Consider the following 24,078-nt stretch of genomic DNA (forward strand, 5'->3'; position numbering starts at 1 on the left):
GGAAGCTTTTCTCTTACGAAAGAAGTACCTATATAACATCTTTGATTTTTGCTTCTTTGCCTACAAAATGCCTAAATGTCTACATTCTGACTCTTTACAGAAAAAAAATTTATGAAGCCCTGATCAAAGTAGTCTATGCATTTTAAGTGGAATGTTTTTCAAAGTTATTTTTGAGAGGGAGAAAGAGAGAGGGAGACACAGAATCTGAACCAGGCTCCAGGTTCTGAGCTGTCAGCACAGAGACCAACGTGGGGCCTGAACTCACCAACGGTGAGATCATGACTTGAACAGAAGTCAGATACTTAACCGACTGAGACAAAATGAAGAGACAGATACTTAACTGACTCTTCATGCAGTATTTTAATATTATAGCTAAAACCAAACCCCAGGAAGATGGGCAAGTATTCCAACACAATCCAGCTACTTAGTGAAAGAAGCGGCATGAGTCATTAGCTCTTTGGGTGCTTACACCTGTAAACTGTCCACTGGAGCAGGGAGAACCTGTGGGCAGCATGGTTATACTTTATGCATCTCTCTTTACATGGATTTCTGTGTATGACACAGAAATTGACAATCATAAATCTCAAACCTTTAATGGACAGGTCAGAAGAGACTCGGCATAGAAAGTTAGCTTGTCCCATGGACCCATTGAATGGGGTCTGCCAGACATCAGCTTGCTGCATTTCCATCTATGAGGAGAGCCCTTTAAGTCTAGAATGTCTCATTCAAGTTATTTCAGAACCACTGGCGCTGACTTTTTCTGTTAAGTTAGTACTAGTGAATGAGCAGGCATGTTGATATATTCACACTGACCCATGTTCACTTTAGGGTTAGGGTGTTCACTGAACAGAGCAATAGCCCTCCACTGAGGCGGTAATCGCCCCATGTGCCCTGTCTCCCCAGGGTTTGCTGGTTAGTTGCTGATGAACCTGCCACATTGTGTTCACTCTTGCTGCCCTCCTGCCTGGATAATGATGATTTCTTGGTGATATTTGCTTCTCTTTCTACAGGTGGTTTACGAATCCAACGACCGTCAATGCCTTCTACAGTGCGTCCACCAACCAGATTCGTGAGTGCTAGCTTCTTGTGTCCTTGTTAATGTGGAACAAAATGGAAGGAACTTTTTCCTGACTATGATTTCTTTATTTCCTTCCAAAAGTGGTCAGGTATGTGGGTGAAGGAAGTGTAAGTCTCTCCACCCATGTGCCGATTTGCCTCATTCCCTTTACCTTGTTAAGTAAAAGCAAAATGAAACAGAACAAACAAAAACCACAAAAAGACAGAACTACAGTACATAAAACTGCAGTGCAGTTGGCCATGAATGTGAAAATTTTTTCCATAGGCCAACTGCATTGTGGCTTTCTTTCATAATGGTCTTAAAGATTTTGTCCCTACCATTTCGTTTATTTCTAGCATTGATCGGAAAAACAAGCAGATAGCTGGGCAGATGATAGAACCTGAGGGGATTGTCTATAAAAACGCTTGGAAATGTTGTAATTTACCCTAGGATCTAAAGTCTTACGTTGCTTTTATTTATATATATTGTGTAGATAAAAATGTCATGATAAGTTTACAAAGTGATTAATGATCAGATTAAATAAAAAATCTGACAGCACCAAGTGTTGGCAGCAGGGACACATACTTACCGCTGGTGGAAATGTAAATAGGTTCAGCCCCTTTGCCGAGCAATTAGGCAATACCTAGAAAAGCTGAAGATGTCCATGCATATCTGTGACCATCACTGCACTCCTGGCATGTGCCCCAGTGCTGCGGTTTTCCAAGTGTGGTCTTGGGACAGATAGCAACGGCATCATGGAGGACCTGGTTCGAAATGCAAATTGTTGACTCTTAAGTATAGAGAACCAGCAGAGGGCTGCTGGAGGGGTTGGGGGTGGGGCCGTTAAGGAAGACGCTTGTTGGGATGAGCGCTGGGTGCCATGCACAGGGGTGAGTGTCTGTATGCTAACTAGCTTGGATGTTAATGAATAAGTAAGTAAGTAACGTTAATAAAGGAAATGCATAGCAGAAATAGGGAAATAACCTGTGTGTCCCTCTGCAGGTCAGTGACCCCAGAGCGGCCTGTTCACAGACAGGAACGCCAGGCAGTAGTGAATAATGAGTGATCTAGAGCAACATACATTAACATGGATAAAGTTCACAAATATTGGTAGTGGGGGGCAAAACAACTGGGGAAATAATAAGTATATGCCGTATAAAAAAGTGGTAAAGATACAAAAGCACTTCTATATGTTGTCTAGAGGTGCATCCTTTTGTAGTGAAAGAATGAAGACATTCATGAGAATGCTGGACATCTGGATACAGGGCGGCGGTGGCCTATTGTGGGGAGAGTAGGCCACTCCCGCTCCAGCCCGTGCTGGGTTCTCATCCCTCCCGCGCCTCCTCCCATCTTCGTCTTCACTCCTTCGCCTGGCGTTAACATCTAATTTCATGCTTTTAAATGCATCTTCGTGTGCTTTGTTGAATGTGGATGATGGAACTTACAAATACTACCCTTGGCCATGGGCCAGCCTCCTCCCCGTGGGAGACTTGTCATACTCTCCTCAGTGGCCTCCCCACTTCTGTCCTTATTCCCCTTCAACTTTTTCTAAATAGAATATTGCAGCCATTTTAAGATGTTTTACCATCATTTCAGGTCTCTCCTTTTCTCAGAACCCCTTATCAGTTTCCCATCTCACTCAGGATGAAAGCCAAATTACTTGTAACGGCCCTCAGACCTCTTGCTGCTGCCTTATCTCGCCTCTGTTCCAGCTGCACTGGCCTCCTTCCTGTTCTAGAGCATGGGACTCGGTTCTCTCCTAGCGTTTATAGTAGAGCCTCTCTTTGCCTTGGAAAATTCCCCAAGTGATCTGCATGGTTCATGCTCCCATTTACTTCAAATCTTTGCTTGAGTGCCACCTTCTCAGTGAGGCACCCTGCCTGCCTTCTGTAGAGCCTTTCCGCTGGCCCTCATGAGCAGGGACTCCCTAGCCAGAGAGGACAGCTCAGGAGCTGTGGCTGCCCACTCCCAGCAGGCACAGCTCATTAGAGTCGCCCTCGTGTGGCCACTTTTGGGAATGGCAGTCTCTGAAGGACTGGTGTGAGAGCTTAATGAACAGAAGGAAAACAGGCAGATGGTGGTAAATTTTGACTTCTACACTAATTGGTATAATCAAACCAGTTGTTAAATATTTTGAATAATTTTAATGTTGTTTCTTGATATAGAAATAGCCATTGTTATCATGAAATCATTGTTTTCTTTTGTCCCCCAGGGTTATTGTGGTATAATTTACAAAAAGTGTATATAGTTAACATGTGCACCTTGATATTTTGATATAGCTCTAGGTTGAGAACTAAGTTCCATACGTTACATGGGAACTTAAGATATTTGGGATATTAATGATTACTACTTGTGATATACATTATATATGAATTATAATAACAGTTGGAATAACCTCTTGAGTAATAGAAAATTCTAAAAAGTAACAAAACCAGAACACAGTTTCCATGTACCCTCTAGCTAACCAACCCCAGTGTTACCATCTTACACGACTGTAATGCAACAATTGGAACTAGGAAATTAACATCGCTACTACACCATTAACTAAACTTAAGGCCTTACTGAAATGTCACTGGTTTGGCCACTCATGATCCTTTTTCTGATCCAAGAATCCTATCAAGATCAGATCCCATGTTACATTTAGTCATTATTTCTTCTTAGTCTCCTATCGAGTGTGATAGTTTTGTGGTCTCTCTTTGTCTTTCATGACTTTGACGCCTTTGAAGAGTACTGGTCAGTTACTTTGTGGAAGGTTCCTCAGTTTGTGTTTGCTACTGTTTTCACACGATTGGAGTGAGATTAATGCATTTGGGTCCTAAATGTCACAGAAGTGGTGCCATGTCCTCCTTGGTGCCCCGTATCACTGGGTTTATGCTATCTGTGTGTCTTATTGCTGGTGAGGTGAGGCTACCCTTGTTCACTGGGAGAAGATGGTTTCCGCTGGGTTGTGCCACTGTCAAATTGCTACCCTCCCTGCCAGTGTAGTTGGCAAATATCTTGGGAACTATATCTCTGAGACTCTATCTGTCCTGTTTCTCTCCAATTGTTCGCTCACTGATTTTAGCATCCATTAGTAAAACTTGTATGCAGCAAGCATCCCTGTGCTGTTTGTTCTTGGCTCAATTTCAATTTCATCCCTTCCATTCATGTTAATGTGAGTTCTGTTGTAAAGAAGGGACTGTCCATTCCCTCCCATCTCTCTGTGCAATCAGATTTTTTATAGCCTTATGAACCTATGGACATTTATTTTATTCCGTGGATTCTGATCTAAGCTATCATATTCTGTTTCATTGCTAAAAGTGTTCAGCTTTGGCCATGGGGTGATCGTGTGGGTTTGCCGCCAGATGCTGTTTAACTTGCTTTTCATTAATTGAAGCAGATGCCTGCTGAACTCCTCGAGCTCCTGAATTCTGTTTCTAGAGCAGGCAGATGAGTCCCTCTCTTCGCTTGGATCCCAGCTTTTCCGTTGGGAGCTTTCAGACTTTACTTGAGCATTTCTTCTTCCAGACGGAGTCCAGAACTTGGCAGGAGGCATACTGGATCCGATGTAGAAACTTGACCCATCACGGTTGGACTGGGTCCAGAAACTGTCTGGAGTTAGACTGGATTACCCATTTTAAAATAAAGTGTTCTATGTAATATTTGGTACATGCCAAAGAATATATGTAACATATTAAAACATATAAATTATATTCCTATGATCCTACCACCCGCCAAGAACTAGAACATTCGTCATATCGTTACATCTGTCCATGATTCTCCCCATCTCATTCATTTTGCTCACTATAGAAGTAAGTACTTTTCTGCTTTTTATCTTTATCATTATCTTTTTCTCAAAATAAATTTTGAACCATTTGTTGTTTGTTTTTGTTTATTTTTATAGTATAGTAAAAATGGTATAGTGCACCCAATCTAAAGCAACTTTTTTTAAACTTTTTTTTTTTTTTTTTTTTTTAAGAAAGAGCAAGAGCAAGAGAGCATGAGGAAGGGAGGGCGGAAAGAGAGCAGGAGAGAGAGGATCCCAAGCAGGCTCCACGCACAGCCTGATGCGAGCCTCGGTCTCCCAATCCTGAGATCATGACCTGATCCAAAATAAAGAGTTGGACGCTTGACCAACTAAGCCACCCAGGCTCCCCTAAATCAACACTTTTTTAGGATTCATCCTTGTAGCACGTGGCAGTGGGTTTTCATTTCCCCTGCTGTATAATATCCCATCGCATGACTGTATGTCAGATTACTTGCCTGTACTGTAGACTTTGTCTGTTGACAGACCATGTGTTCTCCCACTCCCGGTCTGTGCTATTATGGACCACGTTGGTACTCTGTATACTCTCGTGCATGTCTCCTGATGTTTTGGGTGTATACTAAGAGTGGACTCACTGGCTTGTAGTGTGTGCAAATACTCAACTTACCAGATAACATCAGGTGAGAGCCAAAGAGCATGGTCCAGAGTACAGAAGTGTTTTCTCAACTCTCAATCTCATCTTCTATTGGAATTGGTAGACTTAGTTTTCACCAATAGTGGCATCGATGGAGATGCTTCCCCCATGCTCCCACACTCACTGTCTAGCGTCAGTGAATGCTTACAGCTCCTTTGGGGATTTAAGCACGCCTAATAATATTCTGCCTCCGGGATTCACCTCTCCTCAGACTTTTTCTTGTCTGGGAAGAGGTGATCCTATCACAGGTTTACTGAAGAAGCAGCCCTTTCAGGGTAACCCAGTGGTTTCTTGAAAGCTTTTGAACACAGGGGTTTGAAATGAACAACCTGAGGCAGTGTTTTAATTAAGAGATTCAAGCTGTTTCTATTTTCCTAATGACCAGTGCTTGCTCTCATTGTAAATTATATTACCAGGCAAGATGACAAGGAGTCCTTTGGGTGACTTGTTCTCTTTCTCTCTTCTTTCTGATTTTTTAGACAACAAATTAAGACAGGTAGAGTTCCTTCTTAGACATTTCCCCACTGGGTTTCCTCGGAGTCCCCTCACCCCCGACTGCCTTCTTTTTCCTTCAGTGAAGAAGTGAAAAATTGAGGTGATTTTCTGAAATGAACATCTTTATTGATTAGGGGCTGATTCTGACAGCATGTGGCCATCTGTTTAATGGGGTTTCACATCTAAGATGTAACTATACTTAGCAACATGATTTATGAGAATTTCATTCAGTTCCCATTATCGTTTTCTGATTTATGCCACTCAGATCCACTTCTGCACACAGTAGAGATTTGAGTAGACAATACAAAGCCTATATCGGGGTTTTTTTGTTTGTATTATTTTTGTTTTTTGTTTGTTTGCATATTCATGCCTTTGTCTGAAACTTTATGGTTTGTGGCCATATTTAAATGTTAGAATTTTGCAGTGTGGTTGTACTTATGCTGGGTAGCAGTGTTGTCAGACACAGAGTGTAGTGTGACATAGTAATGATTTGAGTTTAATTATAGTTGAACTGATAAGGTGGTTAAAGGGGAAAACAAGGACCTAGAGCTGAAGTTATTGTTGCCTAAGCTTGTGCTATCCTGGCTTTCTGATAACAACAAAAGTGGTCCTCCTGCTTTTTGTAGGAAAACAGTGAGGACCTTGAGTGCTACTGACTTAGTTATATGACCCTGGCCAAGATATTTTTCCTTCCTGCCCCCTATGCTCCTCTTACACCATACGTTCAAGTAACGTAGCCTCAGAGTTTTCAGTGAGGACTTACCAAGATGGATTTGTGTGTCTAAAACTGACGTGCCCATAATCCCTAGGATAGCTAGGCTGTCACAGGGCGGACAGCAGAATGTGAGAATTTGGGAGAAGGGGAGGAATATTTTTGACCTGAGCTTTCAAGGACTTAAAAATCAGGGCAGTATTTTTATTTATGTATTAAAAGAAGCACAACCTGTTTGGAAAAGTGTTTGGCAGTTTGTTGATATTTCCTGTTACCCAGAAATTCTACTCTTCATAAAAATAAGTCAATCCTTATGCCCAAAACACACGAACATTGAATGTTCATAGGAGCAAAAACCTGGAAAGAACCTAATGTCCATGAATAGATAGGTGAATAAATTATGGTACAGTCATTTAATTGAATATTATACAACAATGAAGATAAATTCCCTGCTACCTTATGTAAGCATGCCACTGACATAATGCTCAGGGAATCACTGCCTGCCTCCAGTGATTGCTGTAGAAAGTCAGTGCTAGGCTAATGAATCTAAGTGATGGAAGTTAGAATAATGGCTACCTTTGTTGGGGGTACTGACTGTAAGGGGGCACAGGCACATTTTCCTTATTTATGAGGGGGTTGCACAGGTGATAGATGTATAAAATCTCATCATGTTCTGCCGGTAAGATTTGTGCCTTTACTATATGTGCATAATACAGAAACAGTAACTCTCCTATTCCCCCTGTAAAATTGTTTATAGCAGCATATAGCATGCATCTGCTTTTTGGGCTTGTAACAGCTTGCAGCAGGCCAAGCCTCCAGAGGTGTAGATCAGGGATTGGCACTCTTGTTCTGTAAAGGGCCAAGTAGGAAATACTTTGGCCTTTTCAAGCCAATCCAGTCTCTGTTGTCAATTCTCAACTTTGCCATTGCAGCCACAGATAATTCATAAACAAATGATTATGGCTGTGTTTTTAGCAAAACTATTTACGTGGGCTGTGGTCTGCCAACCTCTGGTGTGGAGGACAGTAAGCGGAGGGGCTCCAGGGGGCCTTGAAGAGTGTTCTGACCCAGCTTACAGACCACTTTGTCAGCGGTACCAGGGGCAGGAGGGTGGTAGAGCGAAATTACTGTATTACTGTAGAGTAAAATTCAGATCATGGGTTCAGTATCAAGGTGTTTCTTTAAAATGCTACATTTCAATGTTAGTTTTTATGTTCATATGTCTTAAATCATATTAAAGAACTATTTTAAGCAAATGTTGACTTGAAAACAAGGACTAAGGGCTAAAACCAATGATAATTGTTGTAATACACAAGGGATTTGGTTGCCCGAGTTTAATCACAGATACTCTGGTAAAGAAGATAAGCCTTTGACCAGTGACTGGGCTTAGGCTGGCATCAAACTATAGTATTAATCCTGAAATCAAACATAGATTTGTTTTGCTGATAAGGAAATGATTATATTTCAAACTGAGAGAATTTCTCATACTTTGTTGACTCTGCCTAAAACCATAAAGTAGAAGCCAAGTTAGCAAATAGTCACTCACCTGTGGCCTCTAGTGGAATATAATGAAATTAAATCTCTGAATCCATTTGACACTCTCTTTGGGGACAATTTGGGAATAGTCTTCCATGCTTGTGGAGGTAAGAAGGAAGAAACTTCAGTGGTCAGCTCATCCAAATTTCTCATTATCTACAAGAGATTCTGACACTCATGGTAATTCTTAGTATTTTTGCCACTTAGTCACTTAGTATTTATGGATCCCCCCCCCCAATGATTCTTATTACTTCTCAGGGTTCACGTTGCTGTGTGGCCCCCTCCAGCGATGAATAAAGCCGACCCCTGTAGTTAATAGGATACTGTGGAAGTGATGGAGTCTGACTTCTGAGGCTAGGTCATAGAAGACATTGTGGGCATTCAGGAAGCTGGTGGAGAGGGCTACGTGTGAAGGACCTGAGGCCTCCTGCCCATAACCAGTACCATGTGAGTGAGTACCTACTCTTGGAAGCAGATTCTCTAGTCCAGCCAAGCTTTCAGATGATAGCAGCCCAGGCCGCCGTCTCAACAGCAACCTTGTGAGAGATCCTGAGACAGACCATCCATAGAAGATGTTTCTGAAATCTTGAGTCAGAGAAAGTGTGACATAGTAAATGTTTACCGTTTGGAGCCATTATGTTTTGGAATCCTTCGATACAGAGCAAGAGATAACTAATAAAGACATTACAACTTTCATAGATACGGAATTTGGTGCTAGGTTGTATACTGTAGTATACTATAGTAGTTAAGAGAGTGGGCTTTGAATTTGAGTCCTGGCTGGACTGCTAATAACTTGCAACCTTGAGCAAGTTACCTAACATCTTTATGCCTCACTTTAATTATCTCAAAATAGAGGTAATGGTAGTGCCTGGCCTATAGGGAAGCTCTACAGAGTTGTCATGAAGAGGAAAGGAAATAATATATATACAGTAAGTGAAAGAGGGGATGGTTTTCAGTACGTATTCAATAAATCATAGCCATTAAGAGTCCTTGCTTTTGAGGAGTTGGGAGAGACAGAAATGCCATTTATCAGACATCACGAGTGTGCAACAGGCACGCCATGCCTCTTGAGAGCCGTGGAGAAAGGGTCAGTAATCTGGGGATCAGAGATTGGCTTCACGGTGACAGTGACATTTGGGTCAGCATTGATAGGAAAGTGACACTTGCTAGGCAGATAAAGACATTGGGTCATGCCGGAAGGAAGGCTACTGATGCAAAGCTCAAGGCATCCCTTGAAAAAGAAGAAGATCGAGGCCACTCAGACCAGTTAGGATTTTGGCAGACAGTTAAAGAGAGGAATGGGGAGAGTCTAAGTTTAGGCAGTGGCAGTGATCGGAAGGAGTAGGGAGTGGGTAAGTTAAATCCCAAAAGATTACTCTCAAATAACTGTGCAGTTTTCTAACTTTTCCACTGAGGCTTGACAGGGCTCCCATAAAACGGAGATTACTGTTCTCTGCAGCCCTTCTTCCCCAAGCGCTGTTAATACGCCAAGCATCACGACAGATACCTGAACATATTTTAGCTCTAATCTTCACAGTAGCTCTGCACACTTGGTGTTGTGGGCCCATTTTACAGAAGATGAAATTGGGGGTCAGACAAGCTAAGTAACTTCCCAGAGACCACACAACTAGTATATTGCAGAGTTATGAGTATAAGTCAGCTTCTCTGATTGCATGTTCTTAATCTTCACCCTATACTATTCGTTACTGCATAAGAAAGTGAGAATTACATGTCGGAGTATATATCATCGTTAGGTCATACCCTCCCTGTGTGGTGGGGGGATTGTTTCCATTTGGTGTGGGAATAAGACACTACAAGATGTGGGGACAGCTAGGAGGTGGGGTCAGAGGGTCAGATGCTTCCCAGATCCTGCTGATGCCATGTCCCAAGGGGCTGAGGCGTGGAATGCAGGTTATGATTGGCGGCTCAAACACGGCTGCTCTGCAGGCCCTTTGGCAGTGCCCATAATCTCCACGTATCGTTGGATTTGGGTGGAGTGGAACAGGTGTTATTTGAGAGATGCCATAAGCTTCCTTAAAAAGAATATTTAGATGTACTGTCCAAAAGGTTTTACTTCATAAAATGGACTATGGGATTTGAGAAGTTTTGTTAAAAGAGCTGACGTTGTCATAAACAAACTTAGAATAGGTAGCAAAATTGCCAGATGATGCACTTAGCAAGGTTGTGGTTTCCCTGTTGGAATTATTTTAAGACACTCTTATCCTGGTCTAGTCAAGGACTCGGGAGTTCCTGATACAGTCCGTGCTCTGCCCCATCCCTCCACCCCCAGCTCTGAGGCCTGACCAAGGAGGCAGCTAACAATGACATTCTGGGGACTGCCACTGGAAGACGGAGGTGCCATCTCATGGCCTTCCCATTGCCATGGAGAGTCCCAGGACCAGTGTCTGGGGGGACATACATTGGACACCTGCAGGGAACTTGTGAAAATATACTCGTGGGGTGGGACAGATGGTGTTCCAGACACAGGGCTGTGTGGCTTTGCTGCAGGGCGGATAGCAGAAAGCATGGGATGATTATCATAGTCAGTCTGATTAAAGAGGTGGGCTGTGGCTGGGGCCCTCACTGGGGGTGACCTGGATGTGAGCCAGAGTGGGGTCAGGATCAGGAAGCTGGCAGAGAGCCATGGTGAAGAGAGAGATGGGGAGTCCGGGAGAAAGCTCACGCGTTTAGACGGTCACAGTCTCGCTCGTCCTCCCTTGACCCCTTATTACAAAGTAGTTAATATTTATTGTAGAAAATCTAGAGAATTTTTAGCTAAGCTAAAAACATTTTTTTCTGACAAAAAGTATTATTTTTTGAAAGTTTTTATTTTAATTCTGGTTAACATGCAGTGTTATATTCCTTTCAACTGTGCAGTATAGTGATTGGACACTTCCATACATCACCCGGTGCTCATCACGATAAGTGCCTTCCTTAATGCCCATCACCTGTTTCACCCTGCCCCACCCTTGCCCCCAGAAACCATCAGTTTGTTCTCTGTAGTTCACAGTCTGTTTCTTGCTTTGCCTCTCTTCCTCTTATTTTTCCCCCTTTGCTTGTTTTGTTTCTTCAATTCCACATATGAGTGAAATAATATGGTATTTATGTTTCTCTAAATGACTTATTTCCCTAAGCGTTATACTCTCAAGTTCCATCCATGTCATTGCAAATGTTAAGATTTCATCCCTTCTTATGGCTGAATAATATTCCTCTGTGTGTGTGTGTGTGTGTGTGTGTGTGTGTGTGTGTACACCACTTCTTCATTCATCATTTGATAGCCCCTTGAACTCCTTCCATATCTTGACTATTATAAATAATGCTGCTATGAACACGGGTGCACGTATCCCTTTGAATTACTGTTCTTGTACTCTTTGGGTAAATACCCAGGAGTGCGATTGCTAGATCATAAGGTCCTTGTATTTTTAACTTTCTGAGGAACCTCCATACTGTTTTCTGCAATGGCTGTACCACTTTGCATCCCTACCAGCAGTTTAAAAGTGTTTGTTTTTCTCCACATCTTCCTCAACATGTTATTTCTTGTGCTTTTGATTTTAACTGTTCTGATAGATGTGAGGTGATGTCTCATAGTTTGGATTTGCATTTCCCTGATACAGAATGATGTTGAGCATCTTTTCATGTGTCTGTTGGCCATGTGTATGTCTTCTTTGGATAAGTGTCTGTTCGTGTCTTCTGCCCATTTTTTAATTGGATTGTTTTTTGGGTGTTGTGTAAGTTCTTTATATATTCTGGATATTAACCCTTTGTTAGATATGTCACTTACAAATATCCTCTCTTCTGTAGGTTGTCTTTTACTTTTGTTCATTTCCTTTGCCGTGCAGAAGATTTTTATTTTGATGTACTTCCAGAAGTTTATTTTTGCTTTTGTTGCCCTAGCCTTGGGAGATTGATCTATTAAGTTACTATGGCCTGCGTTCTTCTCTAGGATTTTTCTGGTTTCAGGTCTCACATTTTGGTCTTTTATTCATTTTGAAATTTTTTATGTGTGCTGTAAGAAAGTAGTTGAGTTTCATTCTTTTGCATGTTGCTATCCAGTTTTCCCAACACCATTTGTTAAAGAGACTGTCTTTTTCCCATTGGATAGTCTTTCCTGCTTTGTCAAAGATTAATTTACCATAAAGTTGTGGACTTATTGCTGGATTTTCTATCGTTCCATTGATCTCTCTGTCTGTTTTTATGCTAGTACCGTATGATTTTGCTTACTGCAGCTTTGTAATACAACTTGAAAGTCTGGAATTGGGATGCCTCCAGCTTTGCTTTTTTCCCCCCGAGGTGGCTGTGGCTATTTGGGGTCTTTTGTGATTCCATACCGATTTTAGGATTATTTGTTCTAGCTCTGTGGCAAATGCTGTTGGTATTTTGATGTGGAATGCATTAGATTTGAAGATTGATTTGGGTAATATAGACATTTTAACAATATTTGTTATTCTGATCCATGATCATTGAATGTCTTTCTATTTCTTTGTGTCATCTTCAGTTTCTTTCGTCAGCATTTTACATCTATCAGAGTATAAGACTTTCACCTTTTTGCTTAGGTTTATTCATAGGTATCTTTATTATTTTTTAGTCAAGTGAAAACAGGATTTTTTTTTTTTTTGTGAGAAAGCATGAGTGGTAGAGAGAATCTTAAGCAGACTCAATACTCAGCATGGAGCCTGATGCAGGGCTCATTCTCAAGACCATGAGGTCATGACCTGAGCTGAAATCGGGAGTTGGAGGCTTAACCAACTGAGCTACCCAGGTGCCTGTGGTGCAATTATAAATGGGGTTGTTTTCTTAATTTCTTTTTCTGCTTTATTGTTGGTGTACAGAAATGCAACATGGATTTTGTATTGTGACATAATTAAATTCATTGATCAGCTCTAGCAGTTTTTTTGGTGGAGTCTTTAGAGTTTTCTATATATAGTATCACGTCACCTACAAATAGTGAAGTTTTATTTCTCCTTACAAATTTGGCCTTTGACTTATTTATGTTGTCTGATTGTTGTGGCTAGGATGGTCAGTACTATGTTGAATACAAGTGGGGAGAGTGGACATCCTTATCTTGTTCCTCACCATTGAGGATGATGTTAGCTGTGGGTTTTTCATAGATGTCCTTTATTCTGTTGAGTTATGTTCCTTCTAAACCTAGTTTTGTTGAGGTTGTTTTTCTTTTATTATAAATGGGTGTTATACTTGGTTGAATGCTTTTCTGGATCTATTGAAATGATCATAGGCTTTTACCCTTTCTCTTACTGATGTCATGTATCACGTTGATTGATTTGCGAATATTGAGCCACCCTTGCAACCCAGGAATAAATCTCAGTTGATTGTGGTGAATGATTTTTTAAAATGTATTATTGAATTCAGTTTGATAGTATTTTATTGAGAATTTTTGTATCTGTGTTCATTAGGGATATTGGCTTTTCTTTAGCCAGTTTTGGTATCAGGGCACTGCTGGCCTTATATAATGAATTTGTAAGTTTTCCTTCCTCTGGTACTTTTTGGAATAGTTTGAGAAGAATAAGTATTAATTCTTCTTTAAATGTTTGGTAAAATTTGCCTGTGAAGCCATTTGGTTTTGGACTTTTGTTTGTTGGGAGTTCATTATTATTATTATTACTGATTCAACTTCTCTGTTGGCTATTGGTCTGTTCAAATTTTAGATTTCTTCCTGTTTCAGTTTTGGTAGTTTATGTGTTTCTAAGAACTTATCCATTTCTTCTAGGTTGTCCAATTTGGTGGCATATAGTTTTTCATAATACTCTCTTATGAATGTATGTCTGTGGTATTAATTATTATCTCTCATCTCTCATTTGTGATTTTATTTATTTGAGTCTTTTCTCTTTCTTTCTTGATACAGCTGGCTAGAGATTTATCTTTTTATTGATTTTCCCCCCAAAGATCCAGTTTCTGGTTTCATTGATCTGTTCTGTTAATTTTTTTAGTTTTTATATCATTTATTTCTGCTCTAATCTTTATTATTTCCCCCCTTCTGCCCATTTTAAGTTTGTTCTTTTTTGAGCTTCTTTAGGTGTAAGGTTAGGTTGTTTATTTGAGATTTCCCTTGCCTCTTAGGTTGGCCTGTATTGCTACATAGTTCCCTCTTAGAACCTCTTTTGCTACATCTCAAATATTTTGCACCTTTGTGTTTTCATTTTCACTTGTTTCTATATATTTTTAACAATTTCTTATTTGATTTCCTGGTAGACCCATTCATTGTTTAGTAGCATATTGTGTAATCTCTGTTATTTGTGATCAGAAAAGAGGAATGGTATGACTTGTATCTTCTTGGATTTGGTGAGACTGGTTTTATGGGCTAATATGTGATTTCTTCTGGAGAATGTGCCATATGCATTCTGCTGTTTCAGGATGGAATGTTCTGACATGTCTTAATTCCATCTGGTCCAACGTGTCATTCAAAGTCATTGTTTCCTTGTTGATTTTCTGTTTGGATGATCTGTGTGTCGATGTAAGTGGGGTATTAAAGTTCCCTACTATTATTGTATTATTATCTATTAGTTCCTTTATGTTTGTTATTAACTATTTTATGTATTTGGGTGCTCCTGTGTTTGGTGCATATTTACAGTAGTTAGATCTTCTGGTTGGATTGTCCCCTTTATTATAGGTGTCCTTTTTTTTTTTTTGTCTTTTGTTTTGTCTTTGTTTTAAAGTCTATTCTGTCTGATGAAAGTATTGCTACCCTGGCTTTCTTTTCACTTCCATTTGCACAATTAAGCTTCTCCATCCCTTCATTTTCAATCTGCATATGTCTTTAGGTCTGAAATGAGTTTTGTAGATAGCATGTAGGTGGGTCTTGCTTTTTTACCCATTCCATCACCTTATGTGCATCACCTTAGTCCATTTACATTCAGAGTCATTATTGATAGATATATATTTATTCCCATTTTATTACTTGTTTTGTGATTGTTTCTGAAGATTTTCTCTGATCCTTTCTCGTCTCTAATGTTTTTAAGCTAAAAAGTTTTACAGTTTGTTTCACCATTTAAAGATTTTGTTGAATATCTTTCAAACTTACATTTATCTACACATCTCAAAATTGAAATGAAATATGGACTCATCAAATACTGTTTTTCCCTCACTGAACATTGTAACATGATTCTTTCCCATTTATTACTTGTAATTGTACATCATCATGCATAGTATTCCACCAAGTAAAAACACCTTGATTTCTTTAGTTAATTTTCTACTAATAGACATGTGGGCTGCTTGCTTCCCTATTTTAAAAAAATCTGATAAGTTTTGAGTCTCTGTGCAAATCTGAGTCTGTTTCTTTAGGGTGAATTCCTAGATGTGGAGGAATTGCTGGGTCAAATGGTATGTCCAATATAAGGGTTCTTAAATATATCTTGCCTGAATTCTCTTGAGAAAAGTGGTACCAATTTATATTCCCATTAACAATAGATGAGATGATTTTATTTTTTAATATTTTTTAATGTTTTTATTTATTTTTGAGAAGAGACAGACAGCATGAGCAGGGAGGGGTCAGAGAGAGAGGGAGACAGAATTGGAAGCAGGCTCCAGGCTCTGAGCTAGTTGTCAGCACAGAGCCTGATGCGGGGCTGTAACCCATGAACCATGAGATCATGACCTGAGCCGAAGTCGGATGCTTAACCGACTGAGCCACCCAGGTGCGCTGAGATGATTTTCTTTAACTGAGTTATGCATTGTCAAGATGCTGTTGAAGGAGAGGAAAGAGACTTTTTTTGTTGTTGAATTGGTATAAGGTAAAATGTTAGACATATTTTAATTTTCTTTAATGTTTATTTTTAAGAGAGAGACAGAGCATGAGCAGGGGAGGGACAGAGAGAGAGGGAGACACAGAATTTGAAGCAGGCTCTAGACTCTGTGCTGTCAGCACACAGCCCATTGTGGGACTGGAACCCACAAACTATGAGACTGTGACCTGAGCTGAAGTCAGGTGCTTTACTGACTCAGCCACCCAGGCATCCCTGTCATATTTTCATTCTAAAGTCTATTATCTTAAACCCAGATACGGATTCATGAACCCAGACAAGCATTTTCTGAGCACCTGCTGTTATTTCCAGGCCTGGACTAAACACGACTGCCTTTAGTGTCAGTTTTGAATACGTAGGGCAGCAACTGTGTGTATGAAATGACCTGCTGGAATAACAGTAGAATATGAGATAGTGAGCTTCATAGTGGGAGGAAGTTTGTGTTTTCTCTGCCAGTTGAAATGTAGCAGTGGTTCTTAAGGTGTTGTCCTTGGATCATCAGCCTCAGCAACACTTGTGATAAATGAGCATCAACTGGTCCCACCCCTGACCTGCCAAATCAAACTGTGGGTGTGGGCCCAGTAATTTGTATTTTAAGATTTTATTCATCAAATGTCTGCTAGATACTGAAGTTTGAGAACTACTGAGCTATAAAAAAATGTAGCAAATGCTAAAGAGGTCATTTTGGTTGGGTAGAGGCAGGGGGACTAACTTGTTCTGTTTGCCTGGGACTGTCCCAGTGTAGCACGGAAAGTTCTGGATCCCAGGAGCTCCCTCAGACCTGGGCAAACAGGGATGGTTGGTCACTCTGCTCAAAGGGAGGAGTCTTCCTTTGTTGCAGCCTAAAGGTAATTATGGCAGAAAAACAATAGAAGGGCCAGAAGAGGAAGTTTCAAGATGGAGGACAGATTTTAGAAGCTGCTTTCTGCTTGTCCGTTCTAGGCTGACAGATATGGTGGCGGGAGGTTACCTGTATGAAGCCAGCAGATGGCTTAAGGCATCTTGCTGAATCCCTTGACATGAGTCACAGCTGTTAGCACTTGATACTTTCTGGAAAGGTGAAGGTTGGCATTCACCAAATAATTGCAAAATGCCAAATTGAAAAAAAAAGCCACTATTAAGCTTAGCAGTGATGACAATGAAATCCCTTTACAGCAGAAAATATAACCAAAAGTGCTTTGTAATTGCCATGATTTCCATGTCCCAACTGATGGTCGCCTAGATGCTAGGAGAGTGGCATCCAGCTTATCTGATGATGAGAACTAAGCCTGCATAAGACAGAACACTCATTCCCTCTGAGAGTGAGCATTCTTTCCACATTTTCCAAAGCACTTGCAGTTAAAACTGTTTCTGTCCTTTGTGCAATGATAATTTGTTAGCCATGTAAAGTTTTAGTTTTGAAAGTAAAGTCTGCAAAATTATGAGAAAAATACCTAGTTGTATGCTACATGCACAGTATTGACACGCAGTGAGGAGAGGAGAATGAGGTGGAAGGGCCGCTTTATATATGTCATTTAAGTTAAATACAGGCAGTGCTTTATTTTTCCTAAGCGGACAGTTCTGAATTTCTTGGTATATTAGAATCACCTGAGGTGCTTTTAAAACCATACTCATGCTCAGGGCTCCATCCCAGAGATTGTGGCTTGATGGGTCTGGGGTGGAGCTTTGACGTGGGTCTATTTTTTCAAAGCTCCCCAAGGGATTCTAATGTGCAGTTGCGTATATGAATCCTTCTCCTGACTAAACGAGTAGGTCTCAGCCAGCATCCAGCAGAATAACCTGCGGGACCTGCTGAAAACTCTGGGCCCCGCTCCCAGAGTTCCTGATTCAGCAGGTCTGGGGTGGGGCCCAATCTTTGTCTCTCTACCAAGGTCCTGTCCAGGCACTGCTGCTGCTGCTGGCCCTTGGCTACGTGTTGAGTGCCATTCTCCTAAGCCATTCCTACCTCAGACCTCAACTGACTTCACAAATCATATCTTTTACTCATTCATGTAGACGTGTATGGCTACGCCCTCTCCTCCAAACACTTCCATGCATCTTTACTGAATTTAAAGCATATTTCAATTTATTTTATTTTTTTATTTATTAAGCATATTTCAATTTAAAAATACACTTTCAAGAGCTTGAATATCACTTCACCTTTCCAGATGTTGCAAAAACAGAATTTTTTTGGTTATATCCTTTTTCCTTCACTAGGTAGTATGTTCTTTGAGGACATTTGTATGTTCAAAACTTACCTGTGTGGCTTCGAATATTGTAGGTGCTTAGTAAATGTCTGTGGTCAATGATTATGTATAGAAATTACATTGTCATAATCCAGTAGTTTTTGTAATGGTATTTAAATACATTAAAATCTCTAAAATTAAGGTTATAAAATATGTTCATTTAGTGAACTGTAGAACTAGGAGCTGTTGCATAGAACAAGTAAAATAATCAAGTGAGTAGAAATAACACAAGTGAATCTCACCAAGAAGTATAATAATGCTGCTAAGGTATTTCCGCACTAAGTTCTGAAATGTGGACTAATACAAGGATTAATTCAGTAATATAAACATACACCTAAGACTGTTGAAAATAACTGCCATAGCATGTACTGGAGTAAAGCCATGTTAATACATCAGTAAATCCATGCAAAAAGTAAACATCCTACTCTTTGACAAAACTAATAATAAAATACATTGTATTGATGTAGCCAGCCCCTTAGCAAAAATATCACAAACACCCATAATGAAAAGAAAGCATATACACACTCAGTGTACAATCCAAGTACATTGCTTGAGAAAGAAGCAACAGCAAGTATGGAAATGGATTGAATTAAACCGGCCAGTTTGTACTTTGCCCTGCACATTCTCCAGTGCGCCGGATTCTCCTTTAGAATCCCACCCCTCTCCCCAGGTCACCCTTTTCTCAACTGAACTTCATCATTTGGCCCTGTGTGCCACTTCTGCCCCAGCAGCCATTGGACGGATCCTAACTGAACAAATTCACCAATAATTCGTTAATCCTTCAAAGGGATCAAAAGAGAGATTGAACTGAAGAGTGAACTCCCAAATTGAATTGAATTTGAGTTGCTTTCCATTGTATTAGTATATTTACAAAAGTTTGCTATAGAGAAAAGGAAGAAGCAGGCAGTCTGGGCTTGGAAGTCTGGCAAGTGCAAGTTGGAGGTCTCCCATTTTGTTAAATCTGACCAAACATGGAAACAACCAGAAAAGATGTGTGAGTCTGATGACACTCATCTTAAAGTAATCAGCACTTGTAAGTGTTGATATTAAAAAAATCCTCCAAACTTCCACATAACAGAAAACTTTGAAAAGTAATGCTTTCAAAATATTGGCTATGTGATTACTGTCCTGAATCATAGGCTTTTATGAACATGGAACTTAATGTGGTATTTAACACAAAAGCATGCAGATAATGTAGGGAAAAGAGAACAGTATGTGTCAAGCCCGAAGGACTCTGATCTAAACCAGTGTTTCATTTGATTTCTCTTTTCAACACACGCCACGGCCTTAAAAAGGGAGACTATATTCCTTTATTCCTTGGCAGTAGGAAGGGCTAAGAGTACACAGGAGTGATGGAGCTTGCAGGGAGCTGGGCAGGGCTTTTCATCTTGTTGAAATCTGCTTTCTGGTTGAGTTTGTTGGGGAAAAAGTGCTCACCAACTATGCTATTTCTGCCGTAAGTGCAAGAGGAAGAAACCAGCAAAGTCCTTAATCTATAAGGAAAATGAAAAAGAGAACTTGAATAATGGAACATGCCTCTGCTCTGGTATTGAGTATGGAAACTTCAAGAGGTAGCACATTGGTGGTACTAATAGTTAGCAAGTAATGTTTTAGACTATGGCTCACTGTATATACTCATTATCATAGGTAATGCTTCATTCCTTTTAGACCTTCACGTTTCACAAGGTGTGAATTCCATTCGCTCAGCAGGTACTTCCTGAGTGCTTCTCACATGCCAGATGTTGTTCTGGCTCTGCAGATAATGTAGTGAAAGAATAGTGGAAATAAAAATCCCTTTTTTTATGGACCTTGCATTCTAGTTCAGAAAAGATAGGATAATTTATGCTGAGTAGGTAAAATGTAGGGAGTCACAGTTGATGGTATTACGGTGAGAGGTAAAGCAAGAAAGGGGATAGGATAACACCTCTCTCCTTTAAAAAGTTTTAGCCTTGGTGAGAAAGTGACATTTGAGTAAATATCTGAAGCAAGCTATGCAGGTAGTAGTGGAAAGAAAGTTCCAGGATGGGGACACAGGAGTGGGAAGAAAGGAAGATTATTTATTTTGTTCATGTCTCTTCATACAGTATGAATTGCTATCCCTAAATATGTATGTGTTTTATTGGGTCTGAGCTATGAGATAATGGGCTAGTTTGATTTTCTTCTCTATTTGTCTCTACTAAAGAACATAATTGGGGCAATTTGTCAGTTATAAAATGGACACCAAAACCCAAACATGTCGAGGCATTTAAGTTTTCTTGGAAAGCTGTAACTGCAGTTCAAATATAACTTGATGACTTTAAAGGTCAAACAGTTGCACCTGCTGAGGTTTATGGCCTACTGAAAGTGAGCGGGTCTTCGGCAGCGCAGCCCTAAACAGAAGCACTTGAGGTGAGTCAGTGTTCACCGTGGTGAGAGTTTCAGGAAACTTGAGCAAAAAAGAAAGTTTTGACCCAAGTAAGAAACCAAAAGCAGGCAAGATTTAGCAGGATTTCCTAGATACAGATTTGAAAAAGAGAAAATTTTTTCTAACAGTGAGGTGATTACAACATATACATATGAATATTTTCTTTTCTCAGAGTTTACTTTTTTATTTTTAAGAACAATTTCATTTTAGCAGGCTACAGTGAACAACAAAATGAAATAAAAGTTATCCGTACTTGAAAGGAATTAAATTATCTGTATGTGCAGATGATATGATCTCATGCATAGAAATCCAGAGGAACACATTTAAAAATTAGGACTAATAAATGAGTTCAGTAATTTGGTAAGATACATGATCATCATTTAAAAATCTATTATATTTCTATATAGTTATCAATGTATAAACCAGAAATGATATTAGGAAATCCATTATTTATAGTAGCACCAAAAAGAATAAAATAGGAATAGAATTGAGAGTCCAGAAATAACCTTTACACTTATGACCAATTGATTTTCAAAGACATGGCAGTGTTTTGTCAGAATTTTAGTCTTTTGAACTACATAACCACAATTTGTATTTTTGCTTGAAACAGGAATAAAATTTGCTGGTATTGACAAATGCAGGAGCAAAATTACTACTGTATAAGCTTAGTTAACTATAAATAGATTTTGTCTAACCTTTAAAAGAATTTTCTATAATATGCACACGTTTATTTCCAAAAGAGTTAATTTTCATGACACGAGTTGATTATGTCTGGCTAGTTAATATTTAAAACATTATGTTTATGTCCCCAGACCCCCTTGACCACCCACCACTCCAAGTCCCAGTTATCTCCAAGAAGCAGCCACTATGATCTCTTTGATACATATTTTACAGACCTTTTCTGTGCATTTGCATTCATATGTTAGACTGATCTAGCACTTATTTAAAAAAATAGAAATTATATTTATATATTTGTGCCTTCCTTTATTCCAGCAACATGTCTTGGAGATTTTTCCATGCTAGAATATTAAGACCTACCTCTTTCTTTTCATTTGCCACACTGCATTCCATAATATGGTTATGCCATAATGAAGTCATTTCTCTCCTGTTGGACATTTAACTTGTTGCACACTTTTCTCAGTTACAGCAATGCAGCAGTGAACATATTTAGCCATGGCCCCATGGTGCACATGAGCCAGTGCTTGGGCAGTGGTTCTTGAAGTGTGCCTCCCAGACCAGGGGCATCAGCATCACAAGGGAACTTGGTAAAAATGCAAATTCTTGGTCTCCTCTCCTGGCCCACTAACTCTGAAACTCTGAGGGTGGGGCCCTCAGTCTATTTCAGTAAGCCCTCTAGGTGATCCTGATGCATGATGAAACTTGAGAACTACTGGCAGGAATGTATATGTGTCCATAGACACATAGATGCATACATGTACATATACAGTTAGTTCTACTAGAATGTGACCTATATGTTCCTAAGCATCGCTCTGTGTTATTCAAGATTGTGCACTAAAAGCCTTAGGCTTATGGGAGAAATGGGGTTAGGGACACAACAATCAAAAACGTTGTCGATGGGGCATCTGGGTGACTCAGTCACTTGAGCATCCATGTCTGGGTTTCTGCTCAGGTCATGATGCCAGGATTATGGGATTGAGCCCTGTGTTGTGCATACAGTCTGCTGAAGATTCTCTCTCTCGCTCTCTCCCTCTGCCTCTCTTCCCCGCTCGCATGTGGTCCCTCTCTCTCTCTAAAAATTAAATTATAAAATAAAAATAAAATGTTATCAGTGACACATGAAAACAAAAACCAGGATTCTAATAAAAATGATAGGACAGATTAGAATTGAAATTAAAATTTGGAAGAAAAAAAAGAACAGTCTTAAACATGTTAAGTGAGTAAATACATAGAACCAAAGCACATATGGCATTTTCTCCTGAAAAGACCTGAAGTTTGCTTGTGGAATTGGGCCCTGGCGGGCTTTGGGGCGTGTGAATGACTGTGTGTGGGAGAAACAGGGTGATGTGAAGTTGGAAGGAAAATTTTAACACCAGGTGTGGGTGGCTGTGGCTTCTAATACACATGGTGAACCGCGGTAACTGCTCCATGTTGGGAGGTGTGTGTTTTGTGTATTCCTGTGTGGCTCAGTTCATTTGATTCATTTTTCTGCTTTCACTTAGCATTTCTTGAGCACGAAATTGTGTATAAGCAAACGTGAAATTGGAGTTATACCCCAGTGTTTTGTCCCAATATATCAATGACCTTGGATCAAATTTGCTTTTTCAGTGTAAGTGTTAACAGCAGAACTGACTGTATATATTTCACATAAAAGGGCCACATGTACAAGTGAATGCTGGTTTTCTACTTAATATTTCTTTCACTTAATATCTTTTAGATGCTTTTTCCAATGTCATATGTAGTTACTCATTTTTTGAAAATGCCATTTACAGCATTAAGAGATGACTAAATTGCTCATCAAAATGCTTGTGGCAGATTACACTCACACCAACCTGCATCTCACACCCTGGCCTTATTACCTGTTATCACACTTTTAAGATTTTGCCAGCCCACTAGTTACACAGCTTTTTCCTTCCTCTCTCCCTCCCTGTCTCCTCTCACGTGTATATCTCTATATGTTTGTATGTATGCATAATGTGTCTTTATGTAATATGTGTGTAGCAAGTGTATGTGTGTACGTACACACACTGACATTGTGAGGCATTCCTCCCATAAGCTTACTGATAGAAAAAGGAGCTTTGAAAGTGTAAAACAGGAGGTGGTGCTGAGATGGGGGGAAGGAAATAAAATGGATTTGGAAAAGAAACAAGATACCGAAAACAAGAAAAGCCTATTAAAAAGGGAGAGAAGAGGGGCGCCTGGGTGGCTCAGTCAGTAAAGCATCTGACTTCAGCTCAGGTCATGATCTCATGGTTCGTGAGTTCAAGCCCCGTGTTGGACTCTGTGCTGACAGCTAAGAGCCTGGAGCCTGGTTTGGATTCTGTGTCTTCCTCTCTCTCTATTCCTCCCCTGTTCATTCTCTCTCTCTCTCTCTCTCTCTCTCTCTCTCTCTCTCAAAAATAAACAAACATTAAAAATTTTTTAAAAAGGGAGAGAAGAGAAAAAGCCTTCCTTTTCTGTTTATTTTTTACTTTTACCTTTGCTATACATACACCTTACCACTTCATGAGGTAAGACACTAGGTTGGCCCAGAGGGGCTTTGATCTTTCCCTCTAGCCAGTCAGCACCTCCGAAACTGCGGCTTTTATTGTCAACCCGTTCCCTTCAGCGAAGCAGCCTGAGGTCATCAGGTGTTCCTGCTGGTCAGGGGAGGCCCCGCTGGCCCCCGCAAGGTGGGCAGACACAGCTATCCAGAGTAGCGTGATGGCTGTGGCCTGCCGGTCTGCGGGCCGTCACAGCAAAAACCGCAGGAACAGAGACACACGCAGGTGTCACATG

At 40.2% G+C, this 24,078-nt stretch overlaps 1 protein-coding gene across 2 annotated transcripts in view; it reads left to right on the plus strand.

Moving 5' to 3' along the window:
- PHEX (phosphate regulating endopeptidase homolog X-linked) overlaps nt 1-24,078 on the plus strand; it is a 225,339-nt gene that overhangs the window by 171,160 nt on the left and 30,101 nt on the right. For both annotated transcript variants that reach the window (XM_029930947.1, XM_029930946.1), the window contains one exon: nt 1,011-1,069. In XM_029930947.1, the coding sequence (XP_029786807.1) occupies nt 1,011-1,069 (59 nt within the window). The remainder of the gene's footprint in view (nt 1-1,010; nt 1,070-24,078) is intronic.

Source organism: Suricata suricatta, chromosome X (genome assembly GCF_006229205.1).
Source record: "Suricata suricatta isolate VVHF042 chromosome X, meerkat_22Aug2017_6uvM2_HiC, whole genome shotgun sequence".
Classification (NCBI taxonomy): domain Eukaryota; kingdom Metazoa; phylum Chordata; class Mammalia; order Carnivora; family Herpestidae; genus Suricata; species Suricata suricatta.